The sequence below is a fragment of the Theropithecus gelada genome, chromosome 15 (assembly GCF_003255815.1).
Source record: "Theropithecus gelada isolate Dixy chromosome 15, Tgel_1.0, whole genome shotgun sequence".
NCBI lineage: Eukaryota > Metazoa > Chordata > Mammalia > Primates > Cercopithecidae > Theropithecus > Theropithecus gelada.
The window spans coordinates 82361724-82375228 of NC_037683.1; the positions used below are offsets into that span (position 1 = coordinate 82361724).

Genomic DNA, 13505 nt, shown 5'->3' on the forward strand with positions numbered 1-13505 from the left:
AGCAGAGTGGTTGGATGTCTAGAAGAAACAAGATTGGCCATGAGTTGATCATTGATTGATCATGAATGAGTTTACCATTCATGAGTTGATGCTGGAAGATAGATACATGAGTGTTAATTTCACAATTTCTTTTCACTTTTATATATGTAAGTATAACTTAAAAGGTAGAGAGAGGCCAAGTGTGGTGACTCATGCCTGTAATCCCAGCACTTTGGGAGGCCAAGGCAGGTGGATCACCTGAGGTCAGGAGTTCAAGACCAGCCTTGCCAACATGCCGAAATCCCATCTCTACCAAAAATACAAAAATGTTAGCTGGGCATGATGGCATGAGCCTGTAGTCCCAGCTACTTGGTTAGCTGAGACAGGAGAATCACTTGAACCCCAGAGGCAAAGGGTGAAGTGAGCTAAGATTGCACCACTGCACTCTAGCCTGGGCAGCAGAGCAAGATTGTGTCTGAAACACACACACACACATGCACACACACACACACAGACCCACAGACGATGGGGAAAAGATAGAGCCAGGTACGTAAGTGTGTTTTTGTTTGATTCCATTTGTCCACCTCCCTCATTCACCATGCACATGGTTCAGTAACTAGACACATCTCTGGGGCTTGCAAGAAACAGAACAAAGGCAGTGGCCCTAGCTAAACATGACTACCTGGTCCCCAACAGCAGCTGCCACCCACCTGTGCCTGCACTGGAGACACCTGTAGCACAGGACTGAGGCAGTTCCCCAATAAACCTTGGAGTCTCTGGAAGCTCACCTCCAAACCGCTCTATCTGGGGCCACACCTAATGATCTGGAGTGTGATCGATGAGGAAAGGGTCGTTTACATGACACAGCATGCTTGAGTGTCAGGTATAATAACCTTCAGTGACTTTTTAGCTCAATCCTTCATTTTACAGATGAGGAATCTGAAGCTGGGATCAGCAAAGGGAGATGCCCAAGGTTACACACACTGGTGGGGTCAGAGCCTAGACCAAACACTGGTCTCCCCAAGAGCTTGAAGACCCTTCACCAGCTGGCCTCATGCTTCCCATATTTGATGAGAATCACAGACCTCTTAGCAAATATATACTCAAGCTAGCCTCTCCCTAGCCCATTGACCTGTGATTGTCCATTCTGAAGAATACAGCCGAAAGAAGTCAAACACCTTTAACAAAACACATTTTGGAAGAGTTTAGCTAAAGGAAAGCACAGAAATAGGAAATAAGACATTGCTTGAAAAACCCTGTGAAGAAACAAAGGATACAGTGCCAGTCACAAAGTACATCATGGTGGCTGGCAAACTTGGGCTACTCAAACCCACACTTGTGAAGATATAGTGATGTAAGTCGGGGGTGTGGGAACAATCTCTAGCCGTTGGTAACTCCATACTTAGGTGTAATATTGAATACTTGCGATTTGTGTGTATTTCTACTTAGTTTTTTGCTGTTGCATCTGGATTCCTGCCTGAATTATTCTGTTTATGTGTTCAGTCCCATTAAAATTTACCATGTGCATGCTGATAACAAGTTTCATGTTGAAACATGCATAATTTGGATTGTGAAACAGTACGGTGAAGGAGCTTCTGCACGCAGCAGTGCAAACTTTCCTTCTTCCTTATTTTTTCCTAGACAAACACCTCCCAAGGCAAAGCCAAATGGCCCGAGAGCATTCCCATCTCTGCTTGGGCAACCAGCCATGGGTTCTTTCCTTCTCCATCATGTGCCTGGTTATTCAAAAATCCAGTAGAACTTACATGAGTCTTTTCAGGCTCACCTGCACCAATAAGAAAGCGAGCAGAGTGAATATTTCATACTATCAGGGGAAGAAATGGCACATAAAATTATCTCCGCCACATGGGGCAAGTTTACATTGTTAATTTACATTGGCAGGGCCCAGCTGGGTTGTGCTTTGCTCTTTCTTTTTCTCCAGTGGGTATAGCAGGGAGACCCTGCAGGAAATAGAAGCAAGAGCATGAATACATTAGAACAGCTTGCACAGATGACAAGTGCCTGGAAGGTGCATAAAACCCAGGAGCACGCATGGGGGCTTTTGATCATGACTAATTAAAATGTTCCCATCTCTCCTCTTCATTTGCTCTTAAGAGGCAATGTTGCAAAGAAGGTGGCTTAGAAGAGAATGTAGTAACTGAGTTGTAGAGTGAGAAACCATAGAATTCTACAGCATAATGGTGGTACTCCTGTTCAGTATCATAATCACAGTTTATTGCACATGGATGCTGGGCTATGAATAGCCCCCAAAGGGTTATTAAAGTGGATCAAAACAATTTATTATTTCATTCATGTTATATATAAATGACATAATAAAAGAATATTTGACAGTGTAGTAACCAATGAAATAGCCTTCATATTATGTCACTGCATTTTTTTTTTTTTAATGTCACTGCTTATAGAAGAATTGGAGACTTTAATTGGGAGCAGATGTTTAGGTCTGAATCCAGTTTTTTCTAGACACCTCTTTCTGGATCACCCCCCTAATTTCTCTATTTGCAGCCTCTAATTGCTGCATCCTTTGTTGTTTTCATATTTTCACAACATAAACTCCTACTCATAAGGAAGTTCTGCGTCAGGAATTCAAATGCCATGGAGCAAAGAATCCAAATTCCTAAAGAGAGTCTGGGGTCTGCCTTCACTTTTTATGAGAGCTTGGAGTCCACACCTTTATATTCCAGGGTCCCAAATTCGTGAGTAAATGAGAAACCCAACATTTTCTTGCTTCACTCAGAATGCTTTCGTGTCTCTTTGGATCACCCTGAAGTCATGGGCAGTAGGCTGAGAACCTCAGTGCATCCTAGGGTGGTGTCAGCTCTTCTTACCTGCCTGTGGAATGAGTATATTGTAGGCCATGTGCTTCTCTCACCTGTGTATGATCATGTCATAAAATTAACAACAGCAATACGTGGTCACTCTTTGCCAGGGATTTCAAAAGCATTCACTTTAAAAACTTCCAGTAACTTTCCGGTAGATATTATTACCTTTATTTTTAGAAATGAGGCTTCTAAAACTCCAAGATGCTAAATTCCTTACTCGGGATCACATAACTAGCAGCTGGTACAAATCTCATGCCCTTTTCACGAGTCACTCTTCCACAAGAACACTTTGTCTGCACACATGGCTGGGCAAGCGCTCTCTGATTCCTCTTGGTTTTTATGGCGTCCTGTCTGCAGTCTGATAGCTATTTCTGTTTTCCTAACTTATCCTCAACTCATCTGTAGGCTTAGGCTCTAATGCTGTTTAGTAAGAGATTGTTGAGAAGCAAGGCTAACAGAATGAAGGGGAAGTGGAAGATGAAAGTTGCCAGTGACTTAGGAAGCCAGCAAACACTTGCTTCTTTCTTTTCTTGGATAATTTTGTTTCCTTTATCCTCAGTATTTTCAAAGCAGAATAATGTAAAAGGTCATATCTAGAAACTACCTTTTAATCATGTTTCTGCTAGTTTCTCTCTCCCTCCTCTCACTTTTTCTTTCACTGTCCCTCCTTTCAGGTTTTTCTATGATAGGGACTTAAGTATTCACAAGCTCAGAACAAAACTTTTGGGATTTTTTAGCCTTGATGTTTTTTCAGATGCCTATATCCTCAAGATATGGCTGTTTATATTACAAAGCTGTAGTAATCAAAACAGCATGGTACTAGTATAAAAACAGACACATTGACCAATGGAATAGGATAGAGAGTCCAGAAATAAACACACACACACACACACACACATCTGTAGTCAATTGACTTTTGACAAAAGTGGCAAGCACACACAATGGGGAAAGGATGGTCTCTTCAAGAAATGGTGTTGGGAAAACTGGCCATCCACATTCAGAAGAATGAAATTGAACCCTTACCTCACATCATAAACAAGAATCATCTCAAAATGGATTAAAGTCTTAAATGGAAGGCCAGAAACTGTAAAACTACTTGAAGAACACATAGGGAAAAACTACTGCACAGTATTGATTTGGGCAGTGATTTCCTAAATGTGACCCCAAAAGCACAGGCAAAAAAGTAAAAATAGATCAAAGGGATTGCATCGAACTAAAAAGCTTCTGCACTGCAAAGGAAACAGCAGAGTGAAGAGACAATCTACAGATTGGGAAAAAATATTTGCAAATAATGCATCAGGTAAGGGGTTAATATCCAAAATAAATAAGGAACTCAAACTACTCAATAACAAGAAAACTAATAACCCTATTTAAAAATGAGCAAAGGACCTAAATATACATTTCTCAAAATATATATGTGTGTGTGTGTGTGTGTATATATATATATACAGGCCAAGCATGTTGGCTCACCCCTGTAGTCCCAGCACTTTGGGAGGCTGTGGCAGGTGGATTGCTTAAGCCCAGAAATTTGAGACCAGCCTGGGCAACATGGCAAAACCCTATCTCTACAAAAATACAAAAAAGTATTCAGGCGTGGTGGCACATGCGTGTAGTCCAGCTACTCAGGAGGCTGAGGTGAGAGGATCACCAGAGCCTGGAGAGGTCAAGGCTACAATGAGCCGTGATCAGGCCACTGCACTTTAGCCTGGGTGACAGAGCGAGACCTTGTCTTTTTTTTAAAAAAGACAGATGGCCAATAGATACATAAAAAAAGTTCAACATTCTTAATCATGAGAGAAAACCACAATGAGATATCACCTCACACCTGTTAGAATGGTTATTATCAAAAAAGATAAAAGATAACAAGTGTTTGATGAGGAGGTAGAGCAAAGGGAACTCTCATATACTGTTGGTAGAAATGTAAATTCATACAGCCATTTTAGAAAACAGTAGGGAGGTTCCTCAAATAGCTAAAAATAGAGCTACCATATGATCCAACAATCCCACCACTGGGTATCTATCCAAGGCAACGGAAATCAGTACAGTGAAGAGATGTCTGCACTCCCATGTTCTCTGCAGCATTATTCACAATGGGAAAGATGGAAACAACATAAATGCTCATCAAAGGATAAATGGATTTTTTAATGTGATATATATACACAATGGAATACTGTTCGGCCTTTAAAAACAACACAATTCTGTCATTTAGAACAGCATGGATGATCGTAGAGGACAATGTGCTAACTGAAATGAGCCAGGCACGGAAAGATAAATATCACATGATCTCACTTGTGGAATCTAGAAAAATTGAACTCATCGAAGTAGAGGAGAATGGTGATTACTAGAGGCTGAGGTGGTAGGACGTGGATAGAGAACAAGGAAAATGCTGGCGAATGTATACAAGTCTGTTAGATGGAAGAAATCAGTTCTGGTGATCTATTGTATAGCAAGGTGACTATAGTTAATAGTAATGTATATCTTTCTAAATTAATTTTTTAAAGTGGATTTTAAATATTCTCACCACAAAGAAGTGTGTGTGGTGATGGATATGTTAGCTATCGTGATTTTATCGTTCTACAGTGTATTCATGATCAAAAAATGTCACATACCCGATACATGTATACAATTATTATATCTCATAGAAAAACAAATACTGCATGTTCTCACTTCTAAGTGGAAGCTAAGCTATGGGTATGCAAAGACATGCAGAGTGGTATAATGGACATTGAAGACTTAGAAGAGGCAGGGTGGGCAGGGGGTGGGGAATGACAAACTGCCTGTTGGGTACAACATCAACTACTCAGGTGATGGGTGCACTAAAATCCCAGGCTCCACCACTATGCAATTAATCCATGTAACCGGAAACCACTTGTACCCCTAAAGCTATTGAAATAAAAAAAATTGAAATTAAACAAATCATTGTTTGTCAATCAAAAATTTAAAAATAGAAAAATTTAAAGACGATGTGGTTCTTTAAGCTCCTGCTTCTGCCAGACTGGGTCTATCTCACACCTGCATGGCCTCTTTACCTTTTTCTCTGCCACCCAGTGTTTCTCTAGTCAATGATGTGGATTATTAGTTAATAAACACTGAGTTTAATAAAACCAAAAACAGTGATATTTACAGCCATACAATTGTTGGTGGAGTTTAGCCATCTGACAGAAATTTCTTGAGTACCTACCACGTATGTAGGCACCTACCATGTTCGAAGGCACAGGTCTTGGAACTGTATCACGGTGTAAGATAGTCACAGTTTCTGCTGCACAGAGTTTTACAATCTCTGCAACTCGGGGAAAAGGAAACAGGCAATTGCAGGATTTTGTGGTGACTTCTGTGATGAGAATATCCAGGGCCAGGAAGCAATTGATCTTTTATCCATGGAACCAGGAAGAGTTTTCCAGAGCAAGTGCTGTCTCAGCAGGCACTGAAAGCTGAAGCTGTGGCAGCAGCTTATGAATTATGCTCCCTGCATCTTCCCTTTGTCTTTCTCCAGTGGTTTCCTAACCCAACAGAGAGGTCCTCTGCTCCAGACTCTCCAATGGCTTTTCAGCTCCCTTAGAGAAAAGAACAAAGTCCTTCCAGTGGCCTATAGCACTGGATGTGGTCTGTCCCCCTGACCTCTCTGGCCCCATCCCTTTCAGGGCTCCTCCTCGCCCTGTCTGCTCCAGCCACTGGCCTCCTGTTGTGCCTTGAACCCACCACGTCTCAGGCCTTTGCATTTGCTCTTCCCTCTGCCTGAAGTGCCCGTTCCCCAGATAGCCATGTGGCTTGCTGCCTGGTCTCAACCTCTGCTCCAATGCCACCTTTGCAAGGAGGCCTTCAGTGACCACCCTATTTGGAATTTACTGCAACCCATTCCTCACTCTTTGCTGGTGTTCTCTGCTGCTTTTTCCATGATCCATTTTTTCTCCCCTGCACTTACCACATTCTGATGTGTAACGTATTTACTTGTTTACTGTCTGTTTCCTCCTACTGGGATATAAGCTTTATGAATGCCTGGGACATAGCAGATGCTCAATAGGTGTTTTTTAAATGCTGATTAAGTACAACAATGAGTGGTAGGCAGGTGGAAGTAGAAGGGAGGTTGTCGCAGGCACAGGACAACACAAAAGCCTGGGAGTTGAGAGTATGCAGCACTTTTAAGAACCATCATTCTGAGCAAACTATCACAAGGACAGAAAACCAGACACCGCATGTTCTCGCTCATAGGTGGGAATTGAACAATGAGAACACTTGGAGACAGGATGGGGAACATCACACACCAGGGCCTGTCGTGGGAAGAGGGTGGGGGGAGGGATAGCATTAGGAGATATACGTAATGTAAATGACGAGTTAATGGGTGCAGCACACCAGCATGGCACATGTATACATATGTAACAAACCTGCACGTTGTGCACATGTACCCTAGAACTTAAAGTATAATAAATAAATAAATTTTTTAAAAACTGAAAAAAAAAAGAACATGAGAAGTCGGTCTCTGGGGCTAGAGCTAAAGTTGAAGGAGGAAGTCATGAGAGGGAAGGCTGGGGAGGAGGCTGGGTCATTCATGGCCTTTGAAAGCTCTGTTAAGAACCATTGATTTTTAGATCTCACAAATAAGTGAGAACGTGCAATGTTTGTCTTTCTGCAAAAGATGTGAAAGCCCAGAAAAACATGAAGAGATTTGCATTTCAGAAAGATGCCTAGTTTCCTGGTGAATGTACTGGAGGGGATGAGCGTGGAAAATTAAGACCAGAAGCTTGCCGTAACAATTCAGGCATGAAATGATGAAACTTTTGAACTTAGGATGTTGGCAGAAGTGAGCAAGTAGCATCAACAGTCTGGATAGGAAAGATGGGAAAATGTGATGAGTCAAGGATGATGCCCTAGTTTCTGGTTTGGGGAACAAGGCAAATAATGCTTCCATTCTCTAAGGGAAAGAGGGAAAAGGCAGAGAACAGGGAGCAGATGATCTAGGGTCACCATGTGCAATTGTGCAGGCTGTGCACTGCTCAAGCTCTCCTAGCTGGCCGAGGGGAAGGAGTGGAGACTGGAATCCAGCCGTTCTTTTTTTTTTTTTTTTTTTTTTGAGTGGGGTCTCGCTCTGTTGCCCAGGCTGGAGTGCAATGTTGCGATTTCAGCTCACTGCAACCTCCACCTCCCAGGTTCAAGAGATTCTCCTGCCTCAGCCTCCCAAGTTGCTGGGACTATAGGCGCGTGCCACCACTCCAGGCTAATTTTTTGTATTTTTTTGTAGAGACAGGGTTTCACTGTGTTAGCTAGGATGGTCTCGATCTCCTGACCTCATCATTCACCCACCTCAGCCTCCCAAAGTGCTGGGATTTTAGGCATGAGCCACAACGCCTGGCCCCAGCCTTTCTTCTACTCACCAACTTTGTATCCTGGCCCGGAGCTGCATCTCTCTAATAACCACAAAGGCACCATATGGGCTAACCACAGCCTTGAGATTAACTTGATTGTGAACTTCTTGCATGTAAACTGTTTGTGGTATAACCAAAATAGAAATGTCTATTAAAGTGTTAGATGAACAGGTCTTGAGCCCTAGTGAAAGATCTGGGCTGGAGATACAGATGTTGAAGTCATCTCCTTGTTGAAACCGTGAGTAGATGACATCTTCTGGGAAAATCATGAAAAGAGAATAGGGTTGGTGTTCAAGGGATAAAACACAGTGCGGATCGCATCTTCACTTGTTATTTTATGGACATTTGCTGGAAACAAAGCACCTTAGTCAACACGACTGAATTATCTCATTGGACAGATAGGATGATTCATGATGCTATTGCATGACTCTGGGGGTAAAGAGTGTATGTCTGTTTTTCATCATAGAATTATTAAGATAAACAGACCAATTAAATCTGTAGAAATCTCACAGAGAGCCTTCTTGGTATATGTGGAGCCTCTTTTAAAGCCCATAGAGAGAGCTTCTTGTTTCAACATAGCCAAGATGTGCAGTGCTATGATTGTCCTCCTTGGAGGTATCACGTACATCAAGTGTATGTTTTAATGTTTATTCATTTACTCTTTTAGTATTCCATCTGCAGTGAACCTCTAATAGAACTGTCTAACCCTGGAGCCAGTGGATCCTTGTTTTTTGTGACCAGTGATGATGAATTTATCATCAAAACAGTTCAGCACAAAGAAGCTGAGTTTCTTCAGAAGCTCCTGCCGGGCTATTACATGGTAAGGAACTGCACATCATGAAAGCCTCTACTTGAAGTTTAATTACTTTCCTCAACAGTTTTTTTCTCTTGTTTTTTCAATGACTCAGGCATGTTTCTTTCTCTTTGGTAAGCTTTATTCTGCATTTAAAGTATGCTATGACATTCATTGAATAGATGTTTTAAAGTAAACTAGAACTGAATGGCAGAGCATAGTTGTTGAATCCCACAATCCTGAGTTCAAATCCCAACCCAGCCAATAATTACTTGTGTGACCCTGAGTAAGCAGCATAACTGGTGAGCCTTAGCTCCCTCAGTCTTTGAAAGCTGAGAAAGACTTATCTTACATAGTTGTTGTGATAAAGCAAGGATACAGGATATATAATAAAGATAAAGGAAGCAATGCGTTGCAAAGCTCTTTGCAGCCAGTACGCAGTAATCGTATAAATGGTTAACTTTCATTGTTCGCTTATTACATGTTAAGCAAGGCCTTAAGTGCTTTGCATTCATTAACTCATTTAATCCTCACAGCAACCTTGGATACTACAATGATCACCATTTTATAGAAGAGGTAATTGAGGCAAAGATAAATTAAGTAACTTGCCATGGGTGATTCAACTGGAGAGCTGCAGAGCTGGTGCTACACAAGCGGAAAGGGCTCCAGAGAATGCATTTTTCACCCCTACACTAATACACCAGCACATATGCTATGTTAGCTCTTCCCAGCTACTAGACTTCAGAATTTATAATTTCATAGGTAAATATGATAATATGAAAAATCACCTTTCATGTAATCTTTTAGAGACAAAGGAACAGTAACCTAGCCTGGATGGATTTACTATACATTTACTCCAAAATTTTCAAAACTAACCCCACTTTTCCTAAATCGTCCAGTCATTTTCATACCTCCAGTTTCATTGTACTTTCATAACAGTTGTTAATTTTCTATGATTGGAAGGGCTACATGAAGCTGTCTGGATTTCAGAAGCTCAAGTTCTGCCAGTCACTTGCTATGAGTGGTGATAAATGTCATCTTTATTTTTAAAAATTCATTCATGAGATGCCATGTAATCATTTTATGTAAAAATATAATTTTATTCCAAAATCTGCTAGACACAGCATTAAATACTTAAATTAATCTCATATAGAAGTATAGAAATCAAAAATCTCAATAAAAATCTTAGTGGCCTGCAGGCAAATTTTAAAAGATTTCAATGCTGAACAAGTATTTTTTTTTTTTTTTAGAGAAAACAGAAAATATATAAAAGCCAAAAAAAATTCAACTAACTATAGTTTCTTTCCTAGATATACATATTACTAAAATTTGGTATATGTGCCTTCAATTATACTTTGTTTGTGCACACATTTTAAAATTATCTGAAATTAGGATCAAATTGATATAATATTATTTTATAACCTGCTTAATTAGTAAATCTTAAAATTCCATAATTCTGAGCTCAGATATACTTGTCCTCTTGTAAAACTGCATTGGCCATATGTGACTACTTATATTTAAATAAAATTAGAAAAAAAGTTAAGAGCCAGGCATGGTGGCTCAACCTGTAATCCCAGCACTTTGGGAGGCCAAGGTGGGTAGATCACTTGAGCCCAGGTGTTCAAGTCCAGCCTGGGCAACATGGTGAAACCCCATCTCTACAAGAAAAATAAAAAATTATCCAGGCATGGTGGCACACACCTGTGGTCCCAGCTACTTGGGAGGCTGAGAAGTGGAAGGATCACTTGAGCCTGGAAGGTTGAGGCTGCAGTGAACTGTGATCAAGCCACTCCAGCATGGGGGACAGAGCAAAACCCTGTCTCAAAAAAAAGAAAAATTAAATTTAGCTGAACAAGTGGTTTTATCCCAATTATGTAAGCTGGTATAACAATATAATCCATCCCATTAACAAGAAAAAGTGTGAACATCATGTGGTTACCCAAATAGATGAGGAGAAGCTAAGGCCCTCAAAATTCAACATCTTTGCTTAATTGAAATTCTAAAAAGTAGCAGGGGAGTTTTTTTAAAAAAAACATAGTAAATAAATGAATACACGAGTTGTACATTTATCAGTCTTCCAAAAGTTCATGTAATAGCTCATGGAGAAAAACAAGAATCCTTTCTCTAGAAACAATAGGAATAGACCAGAATGACCCTCCCATCAATAGTCCTTTCTGATAAATTTCCTAGAAATTCTGGCATTGAGTCTTGAGTACAAAAAGAAATACAAAATAAGTACAAGCACTGTTCTCTTTAAATGACAGAATTCAAAATGAGCAAACCTTCAAGAAAATAAATCAGGAATTTCTAGAAGTGATATGACTGTGGCAGATTTGCAGGATAAAAGATAAATCTACAAAATCCATTATATTCCATTAGATAGGTGATATAGACTAGGAGAATATAAGAGAAAAAAGAGATCCTGTTCATGATGACAACAACTTATAATGAACATTATAAGAAAAATAAAGAAATAAGTAAATAAAGTCATGTGAGTACTGTAATTCTGATTGGGAAAGCAAGATATAGTACGTGGAAAACATAAACAATAATCAGTTCAGAAAGAATGTAATAAGAAAAATGCTAAAATACTTGAATCTATAAAAACAAATGTTACAAACCCAATATGAAGGAAACTACAAAATGTTATTGAAGGACATAAAAAAGATCTGAAATAATGAAGAAATATGCATTGTTCCTGAACTCAGTATTGTAAAGATTTCAACTGCTCCCAAATCAACTGATAAATCCAGTCTAATTCCAAGCAAAAATTCTAATAGGATTTTTCAACATAGCTTGACAAAGCCGATTTCTGTGAAAGTGCGAGCAAGTCTCATTTGAAGAATGTTTTTTAAAATGAACAATCAAACAGAAAGTTTGTAAGAATGGAGAAAACATTTTTGAAAAAGAAGAAAAATAGTAGGCCTGCTATAGGATATACCAAAAATCTGTAAGGCTGTAACTAATGTTAAGGATGTAGGATGAGTACAGTTTTAGACAGATAAATTAATGGATTCAAATAAAGTGTTCAGAAATAGATCTATGTGAATTTGTCTACTTATTGTATTGACATGGGGGGATTTAAACTCAATTGGAAAATGTCAGACTGTTCAATAAGTATCCATTTGAGGAAAAAATTAAATTCTCTATTTCAGATCTTTCGCATACACACAAAATTAATTCCATAGGGAGTAAAGACCAACTGTAATGACCAAAACTATTAAAAATTTGGAAGAAAATAAAAGTTTATGACTTTGGGATATAAAAAAGCTTTGTTAAAAACAAAAAGCAGGCCGAGCGCGGTGGCTCAAGCCTGTAATCCCAGCACTTTGGGAGGCCGAGACGGGCGGATCACGAGGTCAGGAGATCGAGACCATCCTGGCTAGCCAGGTGAAACCCCGTTTCTACTAAAAAATACAAAAAACTAGCCGGGCGAGGTGGCGGACGCCTGTAGTCCCAGCTACTCGGGAGGCTGAGGCAGGAGAATGGCGTAAACCCGGGAGGCGGAGCTTGCAGTGAGCTGAGATCCGGCCACTGCACTCCAGCCTGGGCGACAAAGCGAGACTCCGTCTCAAAAAAAAAAAAATAAACAAAAAGCAAACACACACACACAAAAATAAGAAGTAAATAAATATGACCACATCAAAAGGCAACACATTTAGACCAAGTGCAGTGGCTCATGCCTGTAATCCCAGCACTTTGGGAGGCCAAGGCAGGAGGATCACTTGAGGTCAAGAGTTCGAGACCAGCCTGGCCAACATATAGTGAAACCCCATCTCTACTAAAAATACAAAAATTAGCTGGGCGTGGTGGCACACACCTGTAGTCCCAGGTACTTGGGAAGCTGAGGCGGGAGAATCACTTGAACCTGGCAGGCGGAGGTTGCAGTGAGCCAAGATCATGCCACTGCAGTCCAGTCTGGGTGACAGAGCAAAACTCCGTCTCTCAAAAAATTTAAAAAAAATTTTTTTTTTAAAGACAACACATTTATATAACAAAAAGTACCAGACACAAAATTAATATAAGCTCATTGAATATTTCTGGAATGAAATAAAGTGAGAGCAGTGGTTTTCTCAAATGTTGAGAATTGGGGGAAGAATCAAGGATAGCGGAGACACTTTTCATTGAATACATGCCCTTTTGTAAGCTATTTTAATTTCTTATCTACTTCAAAAGGGAACAAAAATAGGTATGTATTATGTATTCCCTTTTTTTCCTTTCTTTCTTTCTTTTTTTTTTTTTTTGAAACGGAGTCTTGCTCTGTCACCCAGGCTGGAGTGCGGTGGCGCTATCTCGGCTCAGTGCAACCTCTGCCTGCCACGTTCAAGCAATTCTCCTGCCTCAGCCTCCTGAGTAGCTGGTACTACAGGCATATGCCACCAGACCAGGCTAATTTTTTGTATTTTTAGTGGAGACAGGGTTTCACTGTGCTAGCCAGGCTGGTCTCGAACTCCTGACCTCATGTTCCGCCCGCCCCGGCTTCCGAAAGTGTTGGGATTACAGGCATGAGCCACAGCGCCTGGCCTTCCTATT

At 40.3% G+C, this 13505-nt stretch overlaps 1 protein-coding gene across 3 annotated transcripts in view; it reads left to right on the forward strand.

Moving 5' to 3' along the window:
• PIP5K1B (phosphatidylinositol-4-phosphate 5-kinase type 1 beta) overlaps positions 1-13505 on the forward strand; it is a 308400-nt gene that overhangs the window by 177320 nt on the left and 117575 nt on the right. For all 3 annotated transcript variants that reach the window (XM_025359786.1, XM_025359788.1, XM_025359787.1), the window contains one exon: positions 8847-8999. In XM_025359786.1, coding sequence (XP_025215571.1) covers positions 8847-8999 — 153 coding nt within the window. The remainder of the gene's footprint in view (positions 1-8846; positions 9000-13505) is intronic.